Consider the following 12,950-nt stretch of genomic DNA (forward strand, 5'->3'; position numbering starts at 1 on the left):
AGGCAATTGCAGGCCTTCTTAAAATAATTGTTTATATTTTATACTCAAATCATGTTTTTAATTTTTGTGCAAATATTCTGCAACCTTCCTATACCAGCCTATACCTATGTTATATGTTTTATGCTTTTGGTAATGGTATTACTAATAAATATTGGTTAAAAAAGTAATGTTATATTTTTTCTGGTATTTAAAAATACAACTGAATTTTAAGGCCTATCATTATTAAATTTAATTTTTCGCGCGAATTTAAATATTGACGTGCGTTCAGATATTGACTTCAAATTTCATGTACTTAATACTTACAATGTAAGTTGCTATTATAAAACAATTTCTACAAATTATTATATTCATTTGATTTTGATGCTTGCAATAAGTATATTTTATATGATTTGGAAATGCGAATATCAATAATATGACTAACCGGTCTTAATAGTTTATTAAGTTTCACTTTATATTTCTGAACGCTCGCTGTCAAAGTCAACTGCCGGTGCCGTATCCTCGTTTGATTGACACCTAACCTCGTATTTTTATTTACATTGTGAAAGAAAAAAACTTTATGTTAAATATAAATAATTTCATTACTTAATTTAGAGACAAGACTCCAGTTTCTACATGAGAAGAATGTCCGCTCTTAGGAAATATATAGGTAAGGTACGAAATGTTCAAAACATTTGCATAATTAAACTTTTTTAATTTTTTTTTATAAAAAGAATACTTGGCTTTTATTCGTTCAGCACTTTAATCTGTGTATTTTTAGATATTGGAGCCAACCTCACAGATGATATGTACCAAGGGGTCTACCACGGGTCAAAAAAGCATGAGCCGGACTTGGACAAGGTTATGGCCCGCGCCTGGGCCGGTGGCATGGACAAGATTATAATCACTGGAGGCAGCGTTACGGATAGCAAGAAGGCGATTGAATTGTCCCGAACAGATTGTATGTATTTCAACTTACCAACCATATAATATATACTTTTACCAACTTAACAGTCACTCCAGTCTCTAGTTCCCAATAAAATCATGATTGTAACAATGGAAACTTATTAGGTACTACATTTATAATGACAAAGCAGATGCCCAAATATTAATTTATTTATGAATATTAAATTAAGACATTTATAATTAGTCAGCTAAATTAACAACACATAATTTTGGTGTAGGGAGTGTCTGTGAGCAAAATGTTTTTTAAGGCTAAAAGAAGGCACTGTAACTGTTGGTACAACCATGAGTATCTGTGGCTGTCTTTGACAGCCTAAGAGTTAGGCTAGGCGCCCACAAGCAACTTTGTGTCCGCAACTTTTTTTTGTCTCTGTCACACTTTCGTACTACCCATAAACTTGATGTGAGACAAAAAAAAGTTGTGGAGACAAAGTTGCACGTGCGTGCCTTCACGTAATAGAACTTATAAGCCTGTTTAATAAACAAACTCAAAAATCTTGAATGGTAATTTCAGCCAGATTGTTCTCTACTGTAGGATGTCATCCGACTCGGTGCACAGAATTTAGCCAGGACCCTCAGGCCTATCTTGATGATCTTAGGGCTCTCATTGCCGCTAATAAGAACAAAGTGGTGGCCATCGGAGAATGTGGACTGGACTATGAGAGGCTGCATTTCTGTGATAAAGATGTTCAACTCAAGTAAGTGACAAAATATTTTAGGTTAATATTTCAATAAACTGGAACCTATTTCAGATACAATGAATGCAAAAAAAAAAAACAAAAAAGCGAAAGTGACCAAGGCAAGATTTGGACAAACATTTGCAGTTTAAATTGACAATTAAAAACATGTTATGTCTGTTTACTTTTTTGTTGTTATTAAAAACATGAATTAGAGTTAGACCAAGAAAAGTCTGCAGCAATTTTGATAGCCCACGCAGTGCAAGTGTTATTTATACATCATCATTTCATAGAAGTTCGACATTTAAAATAACACTTGCACTGCATGGGCTATCAAAATCGCTACAGACTTTTCTTGCTCTAACTCTAAAGTACTTAATTACATCATTTGATTTACTCCCTACAAAAAATTCAAATTAATTATTTTTAAGGGTTTTAGGGGTTTTGCCCAGTTATAGGAAGCTGAGCATTGAAAGATGAGCCTTTTATTACACTAGATATTTTAATATTTAACAAGCAGAAATGTCTGCAAACGATCCTATTAAGCTTAGAATAAATTTAAAAGTGGAAAAAATACTGTCTTGGGTGAGATTTGAACTCACGGCCTCTGGATCGATCCTGGCAGAGCGCTGGAGTATCGATCCAGAAGCCGTGAGTTCAAGTCTCACCCAAGACAATAATTTTTCCACTTTGAAATTTACTAGGTATTTTTATAAACAAAATTTTTCAATCCATCAAATCATTTCTCCAGATATTTTGAATACCAGCTCCAGCTAAGCAAAGAGTTCCACCTACCACTGTTCCTACACTGCCGCGCCGCAGCTGACGACCTGGTGGACATACTTCACCGTAACCAAGACTCCATAGTTGGCGGTGTGGTCCACTCCTTCGATGGAACGGAGCAGGCTTTAGACAAGATATTAGCGCTGGGGATGAATATTGGTATTAATGGATGGTACGTTAAACTTAAACTGTTGTAAGTTGTACTAACAATACCCTCCTGAGACCCAGAAGCAAATGTTTTGTTTTTGAAATTGGAACCCTTAGTTACACAATAAAAGTTCAAAATAGATTTTGGAATATGTGCAAAAAATTGTACGCAGGGACTTAGGAGGATACACTAATTTATGGTTGGTGGATATACTGCACTATAACCAAGACTCCATAGTTGGCGGTGTAGTCTTCTCCTTCGATGGAATGGAGCTGGCTTTAGAGAAGATATTAGCGTTGGGGATGTATATTGGCATCAATGGATGGTGAGTCTACCTTGAAGGTGGCATACAAGCGTACGGCTCTGGTAAAATTACTGCGTACCGCGCCATCTACTTCAGCTGTTTGCGGCCACAATATTTTGCACTACCTTTATTGTCCGCGTAGTACTATTTAATTTTTTTTATGAATATATTGAGTTTTATTGGCCAATTTTTAGGGTTCCGTACCGAAAGGGTAAAAACGGGAACCTACTAAGATTCCATTGTTCGTCTGTATGTCTGTCACCAGGCTGTAACTCATGAACCGCGATAGCGAGACAGTTGAAATTTTCACAGATGATGTGTTTCTGTTGCCGCCATTTTTACTACAAGTATAATTACAGATAGGTCAGACAAATAGGATCAATTAAACTGTCATTTCAGTATCTGTAACCGCAAAACCACCTAACTTTGGTCCAGTAATGCAAGTGTGGTCTACAACTTCAATACGTAATTAGGTTGTATGTAATGTATGGTTACCAAATGTTACATTTGGCTTTGTCTGTTTTTTTTTTCAATTATTAAAATATTTGCCGTAGAACTTCAACATTTAAATAATAGTTGATGAGCGAAGATATTCGAGTTAAATATTGACCATAATTGGGACCTTTTGAATTATTATAGTTTACAGGATATAAAAAAGGATGACTAAATGTTACATTACACCAACTTATTTAACTTTTTACTTCCAGTTCACTAAGAACCGAGGAGAACCTGGCAGTAGCTGCAAAGATACCCAAAGACCGGCTAATGATAGAGACCGACTGTCCATGGTGCGAAGTCAAGCCGACGCACCCCGGCTACAAGCATGTGACAACCAAGGTCACGGCGGTCAAGAAGGAGAAGCATTCTGCAGAGTGTCAAGTTAAGGGGAGGAATGAACCTGTTAACATTGTGTAAGTGTCTGTCGCGAAAACGCCTTAGGCCTTACCATACAAACGTAGTTCTCATTTTCCACTTTGGATATTAACTTTATTGAGTATTAACTGTTGAATCGGGCGTACAAAAAAATGTGAAAACAAAATTAGAAAAAAGATAAATACTTTCCATGAGAATTGTTTTGAACGTGATCGGATGAACCGTTAATACGTTTTTTGTTATAAAAACTTGTCTTTTTCTCTCTTTGGTTTTTATTAAAATTACGTAGGGTAATTCGCCAGTAACTCGCCACCCTAAACTAAAAATGAATTCGATTCACCTATAAACAGAATTCATTTTAGTATAAGGTGGCTAGTTATTGAAGGCTGGCCAGTTATTGAAACCTTATACTAAAATGAATTGTGTTTATAGGTGTATAGAATTCATTTTTAGTTTAGGGTGACCAGTTAGTAGCGAATTACCCTAATTGGGCATTTCTATTTAAAGTTGCACCAAAATTTATTGTATCAGAATTGGGAATTTTTATATTATTTCATTTTTACTGAGAAAAAAAGTGTCCCATAATTTATGGTCCGTATGGTAACGGTTTTCAATATTTCTATGACCGTCCATAAAAATTTGTATAAAATTTTGAGGACATTTTTTTTGTTTTGATCGAAAGAGCTCGTGATTCTGAGTGGAAATAATATAAAAATTACCACAAAGGCCGCCTTTTTTGGTTCTTTATTTAATATGTTATGATCATCTCTTCCAGACATGTCTTGGAAATCTTGGCAGCGATTCGTAATGAAGATGCAAACGAGCTAGCAGATGTAATATACACTAATACTATGAATTTGTTCTTCCCCGATAAATAAATATTTGTTTAACAAGGAAGTAAAGTATTTGTTTACTACTCGCCCTAATAAATATAATAATAATTAATAAATATTTGGGGATAATCTTACACAGATCGAGCCAGCTCCAAACTTAGCAGTCGCGGTACGCGGGCGGTAGCATCAACACCACATACGCTACTTATTATTATAACGCGTGTTAAAATGTCGCAAATCGACTGTGAAACGCTAAAAACATTAATTGCAAGTGCACTTAAACCCTTAGAACAAAAAAATTGTGACTTACATAAGATAATAGATAGTTTAAACAGTGAAATAAAATCCGTTGTTCAAACCAAAAAAATTGAGAGTTCAGCCAAGGTAGGCAACAAAAGTGATTCGGTTATTACGTCTGCGCCGTCGACCCCGATGTCGACAAGCAATGCGTCAACACCGACCAGCCGTCCCGCTCCCGCATCCACACATGCGCCACAGCGGGCACAGCGACCAGCGGCTGCACAAACGAGACAGCGAATTGCAGCGCAGGCTAAACTGCCCATACGGGCGAAGCGTAATAACCAGCCAGCGAAACATGTACTGCAGCAAACAATGACCGCCGATATCATTACAACGGCTTCAAATCACAATACGGCAAACAAATCAACAGATAAACCGCTGAAACCGACCATCGATTTACAAGCAGAACCCCCAAAAGTACTACTGCCTATTGACAAATCAGCTGATGATGATTTTGAGCCCGTCCAAAGCCGCCATCAACGCCGCAAAATTCGAAAATCAACGATTATGATTAAAGGAACCGCGACTGACTCATCCATCACAGGGGTTGAGGTTTATAAATTCCTACATGGATGTTATTTTAAAAAGGATACGACGCCTGAGAGTCTTAAACGCCATCTAAATAGCATTCATGACGGGGCCCAGTATAAGGTAGAACAAATAAAATCGAAACGAGACAGTTATAACTCGTTCAAAATTGGTATTCCAGTTGCAGTCTACGATTGTTTCCTATCGTCGTCTGTGTGGCCTATAAACACCAACATTTCTGAATGGCGGCCCTTTCTCCGCTATAGGGAGACCCAGTCTCCCACCGACGACGACACCACCGGCCAAATCGGATGCTTGCAAAAAGAGGGTGAATATATTACACCTGAACATAAATAGATTAGCCAACAAAACATGCAGGTTAGAAAGCGAACTCCAGCTCCAGGAAAAAATTGACATATTGTGCCTATCTGAGCATTGGCTCGAGTCGAGCCAAATACCCTCGGTAAATATACTCAATTATCAGCTTCGGGCCCACTACTGCCGACCCTCGCGGATGGGAGGAGGAGTCTGCATATATATTGCCACTGACATACTGACCTTAGAGCGCCGCGAAGTGACTGACCTCTCCGTAGAAATGCATTTTGAGACATGTGCAGTTGAGTGTATCGGCCTTGACCTAATTATTATATGTATATATAGACCGCCTAGTGGTGACATCACGATGTTCTTAAATAAGTTAAATCTATTGTTAAATTTTATTGCTATTCAAAATAATAATGTAATCATAGTAGGTGACATTAATATTGACTAATTGTAACATTACTAAACAGTTGTTAGATACTATCTGATACTATTAAAATCTGTGGGTTCAGAAATCTTATAAATAAACCGACTAGGATTACGGAGACATCTAAAAAATGTATTGATCATGCATATTCCAATATAATTAGGTCTGACATAAATAAAATAATGTGTAATGAAATGTATTTGTCTGATCATTTGTCTTTAATTATTAGTATTAATATTAATAACAGAACCCAATCGAATTGCCATGTATTAAAGCGAAAGTTTTCACATTGTAACAAACATGACTTCATACGAAGTCTTGATTTCCAAAATTGGGATGACATCCTAAGTAAGAGTACCTGCCCAGGTGAAAAGATAAAATCTATTATAAATGTTTTGAAGCATTATTTCGATGTTCATTTCCCAATTAAGTATCATCCGGTTAAAAAACCCAACGAAGTCTGGGTAAATGACACTGTAAAAATACAAAGAAATAACATTCATAAACTTAAGGTAAAACTAAGTTTAAACCCCTATGATACTGTGTCACTTTCTAGCCTTCAAAGACTAGAATGCTCGTACTGGTCCCTTATAAAAAATATACGTAGGAGTTATATAAACAGACAAATTTCAAACTGCGGTCGTGATATGTCACGTAGTGTTTGGCGCATAATATCGAATGAAACGTGCAAAGGCACCAGGAGCGGGAACAGAGCAATCGACATACTTGTTAGCAAGTCTGCAGGCGACTGCCAGGACGCGCGTGCCGTCAACTCCGCCACGCTGCTAAACAGGTACTATCTAGATGCTAACGTAAATAATACGAGACCGTGCACTCCCACTGCCCTAGAATATCTCCACAGCTATTTAGACCACCCACCCCCACCTTTGGTGTTCACTCCATTCACCCTCCATGAGATGATTAATGCAAACATATAAAACGTAAAACTTCTAAAGATATAAATGACATGACAACGTATATTCTGGATTGCTTGCCGCCTATTGTTATATCCCTATTTTTGTCCGTATTTAATGACTGCGTTAAATTTGGTGTATATCCAGATATCTTAAAATTGATAAAGGTACAGCCGGTCTACAAAGGTAAGGGCGAACTGCACTCGCCCAAGTCTTACAGACCAATATCACTAGTACCGGTCGTCTCTAAAATATTTGAGCGGTTGCTTAGCAACAAACTTATGCAACATATTACTAGTAACAGGTTATTAAATCGTCAGCAGTACGCCTATCAGCCCGGTCGGTCGACAATAGATGCCGCTAGAGACGTTGTGATGCGAGTGTTGGGGCATCTAGAAGACGCGCGACAGGTTGCTGCGATCTTCTGCGATCTGTCGCGCGCCTTCGAGATGATAGACAATCCCTTCTTATCAGAAAGCTTGCCGTTTATGGTGTTACTGGTAACTTTCTGGATACAATCTCATCCTCTTTTAAATAATCAATGTACTTACGTCCTGAACGCGAAGTCAGAAATGGAGTCGATTGGTAACTGTGCAGTCCCTCAGGGATCGGTCGCCGGAAATAACTTATTCTTGATCCTCGTCAACGACATCACGACCGCTTGCCCAGGTCAGGAGTATGTCATGTTTGCCGACGACACTTGTATTATTGTCAATGCTAACGATTTTGAGAGCTTAAAATCTAAACTTTGCAATGTCATAAATCAAATGGTAAGATTGTTCTCCGCCAATGGCATGCTATTAAATTTAGAGAAAACTAGTAAGTATAGTGCATTTCCAATTAAAAAAAATCTAACAAACCTAATCTCAATATTGTGCTAAATAACACCGAAATTCCGCAAGTTGATTCCGCGGGGTACCTAGGATTCCAAATTGACTCCGGACGGACTTGGGCCCCACATATACAGACAACATGTGACAAATTAGCCTCTGCGTGTTACGCATTGTCAAGAATAGCACCCAGTCTGTCTGCTGAAAACCTAAAAACGGCATACTACGGGTATTTCCACTCGATTTTATTGCAGGGTGTGGATCTTTGGGGCATGGCTGCTGAGCGCGACCGAATATTCAGGATGCAAAAACGCGCCCTGCGTATAATCGATGGAAAACCTGTAGACTACCCAGCACAGAGTTTGTTTAAAAAACATAAGATACTCACTTTACCGTGCATATATATACTCACGGCATGCATGCATGTAAGAGTGAACATAGATATGTATAAATCTAACACTCATGCCCGTGGGTCTCAAATGCGCAGGCGACCCAGGTTACTTGCTTCTAGACGCCGACTCGCCAAATCACGACGGTCACTCAGTATCATGGGGCCCAATATATATAATGCAGTACCGAATGAGATACAAGACTCAAAAACAGATTTAATATTTAAAAAGAAACTTAAGATTATGTTACTTTTAGAGGAAGCTTATTACAGCATCGATGAATTCACTAGTATACGGTAAGATCATTGACCCAGCGCTGTACCTAATATTATATTATAAATTGTATACACATATGTACCTATAATAAGTAAAATGTAAATAGTAATTAAGTAACAAAATGACGTGTAAATGTATATGTTTCTTTTACCAATAAATTACTGTATCACTGTATCACTGTATTGTACTTTGGGTACTAGGCGACGAAACACGTACGTAGGTACTTACTCGTTTATGTGAAATACAATACTTAGATACATAAATAGATAAAATCATAAAGTAAACCCAAATAGCTGATGTGGCTGAAACAGCCGCCAAGCTGAAGTGGGACTGGGCGGGACACGTTTGCCGTATGCCGGATGACTTGTGGGCTAAAACAGCAACCAATTGGGTCCCACATCAAACCCGGGGTCGCGGCAAACCTCGAAGGCGTTGGCGAGATGACCTCGACTCCTTTGACAGGAACTGGTGGGAGACGGGTCAAAACCGGGATACGTGGAAAGGGGGGAGGGAGGCCTTTGCCCAGCAGTGGGACACTAGGCTCATATAAATAAATAATAAATAAATAAGTATACATAAGAGTAGCCGACCAATACAAGTCTCGCTTAGTTCCACAATAATTCAAGAGATGTCACTCAGAGCACCATTGGGCCTAAATTGATAACATCCATGGTATAATAATATACCATAACATCCAACTCATTTTACATTTCATAATTCTTTGTGTTTGCCCATAATAAAATGCCTTTAATTATTTTAATTTTATTTATTACATGCAAAATCTAGTTGGAATATAAGGATCTTGGTAAGTATAATTTAAAGGCGATATTAATAATCAGTTCAATAAAATTTTCCATACAGTTATTCATTCTTAGGAATTATTTTCTTCTGTCTTCGTTTCCTCATCCGCTTGTTCGCAATTCTTTTGATTTTTTATAATTATTTGACGAGCATCTTCTACAATAGATTTTGGTGTAGTCTCAAATAGCTCAAAGATCAACTCGGGTATTTTATTCAAAAATGAAAATTCCAAGATCTCATAAAAATTTTCCGATGTGACAGTTTGGGATATTTTCATAAGACATTCTGCTTTAAGATTATCCATTAGGTAGTATCTAGCAATCAACAGTAGTGGAAGCAGCCCTTCATCGGGTAGAGTGCCCAAATACATGTACTGTTTTAGATGCTTCAGAGTTTGTAGAGAGACTCCTTCTATCTGTACTCGGCCCTCAGATGTCTCCTTCCACTCTCGGCTTAGCATTGTCTTGAACACATCACTGTTAGTGGCTAAATGAGCTCTGTGCACCAGCAAACTACCTTCATCGGTACTCAGTTTGAAGTCGGTAAATTCTTCATCTTCATAAAGCTTCATATTTGTAACAATTTTAAATGCACTAGTTGCACTACTGCTCAATGAGATATTAATAAGTATGTGGAAATGCTTAATTCCTACACCTCCCCAACCCATTTGAATATTTTCACACCATTCTTCTGTGCACAAAACTTTTCTGTCAAATGCGGGAGCCTTGCAAGTCACATGCAATTGAACAACTAAGTCCTTAGCTACAGAATGTTTTCTTGTCCTTATTATAAAAAAGATATTAGTATCTCCATGTCGTTTCAATAATAAAAAACACATTTCTGCAATGCAATTAATGTTAAAATCCGGACTCCTAATAGGTTCATTAACTCTTAACTTGGATCTGTTAATTGAAAATGAGAGCATCACACATGAAGAACCTCGAAGCTCAGTGCCAACCCTGAAATTAAAATGTTTTAATTATAATAACAATCAAAGTGTTTTATATCTATTAGTTAAATTTTCTGGCCTGCTCACGTTGGATTACTATATCACACTTTATGACCAGGCTCATAAGACCAGAGTGTTGGAAGGTGCCATTAATATATCAAAAACTGCTTATAGAATATACTAAGTATTAAGTATAGTAATATTACCTACTAATAGTGGCTTGTAATTTTATGAATAGTAAGTATAGTCAGTCCGTAAAAAGTCTGCAGCGATTTTGATAGCCCATGCAGTGCGTCATTTTAAACGTCAATTAAACATTATGACGTATACATATAACACTTACACTGCGTGGGCTATCAAATCCGCTGCAGACTTTGTTTGGTGCGACTATAGTAGTATTACTAGTAATATTACTACTATCATGTAAGCAGTTTTTGATATATTAATAATGGTAGGTGCACTTAGACGGCAACGGCATGGCGCATTTCTACCCCCATTTCAGAACGGGCCTTATTAGGTGCACTAAAAATGGTACTAGTTCAGCGGTGTTACTCACGAATTCGAGCCAATTGTGCAGTCTTTGGTTGCGACCAAATATATCGCGCGCGTGATGCGGACTCATCAACAAATCGCGACACCGCTGTACTGGCCCCATTCTTATTGCCTGTAACTCCTGTAAGGCCAATCTTGAGATATACGTCAATGGCCAATAGCTTTTAAAATAGCTCCTTCGGTACCTACTCCTTTTTCCCCTGCTGATGGATGAATTATTTTACTGAAGATACATTGTATATTTTTATGACAGATTTTCCTGTTGGAAAACAAAAAAATAGGTATGACAAAATAACTTACAATTTCATACACTCTTCAGTCATGTTGTACGGATTTAATGGAGTCCTTTTTTTAAATTCCAATCTTGAAATCTTGATATTTGTTGTCTAGATACCACAAAGTCGTGAAGTGTCTATTAATTACTAGCCCGTGCAGTCTTGAGAATGATGTAACACAAAAAGACATCAATTTACTAATACACCTACTAGTGGAAGCGGACAGCGGGTGACGGTTTTTCGTATGTAGGCATGTTTTGCATGGAATGACGCGTCAGGAGGAGGGGGCGAGATGGGGCATGGAAGGGTCAATCCCTCGACGACAATGTTGCTATAGTTCGTTTTCTTTAGCATTAGACATAGATTTAATATATAGAGATCCCGTCTCTGCGTGCTGTCACTGTTGCCACTTTTGTTTAGTGTACGATTAACAATGAGGCCCACCTTGCTGTAGCCATATCGATAAACTATCGACATTTCTTGCAATTTTAATTTTGCATCAAAGGTCGTTTTCTGTTCTCTTTGACGGCGCAGTAACTAGTATCATTTCGCTCTCCTCGCTCTTTTAAAAATGCCATTTGTCAAAAAAGGACAACCATACTGTTAACAAGATGGACTTCAAATCAAGTGTTGCCTTTTTTGATGCGCCCAGGCTGTGTATGTGTGCGTAAAAGCGTATATGTGTGATCTTTTAGGGATGTGAAAAGTCGATTTTAACCATGTTATATATCGATAAACGCTACACAGCGGAACGAAATAGCGATTAATCGAAGCTTCAATATCTTCGTTAAACATGAACATAGTTGAAATGCTAATAGATAATGAATATATTATAATGTAATAAAATAATTCAATTATTGCGGAACACATATTTTAGTAGGTATTTATGTATTTTAATTAAATATCTGAATTTTCCCTTGGTTCCCTGCTGGGGCGTGACGATAAAATTGTGATCTGATAACCACAATAAAGAATAAAAGCGTTTTTGTTCATTTTAGGTATCGTTAAACCTTTGAAGTAAAATTAAAATTCCAAGAAATGTCGATAGTTTATCGATATGACTTTATCGACATGGCTACAGCAAGGTGGGCCTCATTGTTAAGAGCGCTCTTACAAGAAAAGTCGAAATAATGCAAAATTGATGATACTAGTCGACGAAATTCAGGACTTTGCGCTCATTATTAGAAACAATGAGTACTTGTTCCAGTAAAAGCGTCTTCTTATCTTTATAAATATCGTTGTAAATATTAGAAAAAGGACTTATTAAATTAGTAATGATTTTTTTTCTGATGGTCGTTTCCGAAAAACCCCGTGAAGCACTGAATGGCGAGCTCTTATTTGGAAATGTTGAGAATTTTACTCTGCTAAACCTGGCTATTTTGTATTACTAATACCCTGTACTTTAGGCATATCAAACTATATTTTTCCTACATACCTTTGAGAAAGAGAAAATCAAAGTAAAACGAACTCGATTTTCTCTCCGAAACAAGTGTCAATTCCTACGAAAATCTACTTAATATCGAAGTCATTTTCATACTCAAGCAATCTGCAACGTTTGCTTATACTGTTGGTATACATTAGTGTTTATGAAATTCTACTATAATTTTTTGGCAATTTTTTGAAAACTACTCTATATTACCGATGACGCGCGCTGCGCCAGCTCAGTGCCGCGGCAGAGCTTGTAGAGGCAGGACGTGTGTCGGTCGACTCCGCACATTTTCAACGGCGACGACGAGGTTTTTTATCATTGTGTGCGGCGGGCGCCGTGTAAAACGCTATACTGTGTGCGTGTAAACCGCAACGAGAGACTTTGATCCTAGCACTGTTTTTA

General features: G+C 37.5%; 1 protein-coding gene across 1 annotated transcript; it reads left to right on the forward strand.

Moving 5' to 3' along the window:
• The first annotated feature begins 508 nt into the window (after window positions 1-508).
• On the forward strand, window positions 509-4,626 carry LOC134797913 (deoxyribonuclease TATDN1). Its single transcript, XM_063770256.1, has 6 exons — window positions 509-646; window positions 758-937; window positions 1,454-1,637; window positions 2,368-2,571; window positions 3,559-3,762; window positions 4,500-4,626. Exons 1-6 carry the CDS (start codon window positions 613-615, stop codon window positions 4,600-4,602), a joined length of 909 nt encoding a protein of 302 aa, XP_063626326.1. The 5' UTR covers window positions 509-612; the 3' UTR covers window positions 4,603-4,626.
• Window positions 4,627-12,950: the final 8,324 nt, after the last annotated feature.

Source organism: Cydia splendana, chromosome 16 (assembly GCF_910591565.1).
Source record: "Cydia splendana chromosome 16, ilCydSple1.2, whole genome shotgun sequence".
Lineage (NCBI taxonomy): Eukaryota > Metazoa > Arthropoda > Insecta > Lepidoptera > Tortricidae > Cydia > Cydia splendana.

Bases quoted from the DNA above. Each gene is read 5' to 3' on its own strand.
- LOC134797913 (XM_063770256.1), top strand. From the start codon at position 613: ATGAGAAGAATGTCCGCTCTTAGGAAATATATAG. The intron at 938-1,453 runs GTATGTATTTCA...TGGTAATTTCAG, and splicing joins TGAATTGTCCCGAACAGATT to CCAGATTGTTCTCTACTGTA. The intron at 1,638-2,367 runs GTAAGTGACAAA...TCATTTCTCCAG, and splicing joins GATAAAGATGTTCAACTCAA to ATATTTTGAATACCAGCTCC.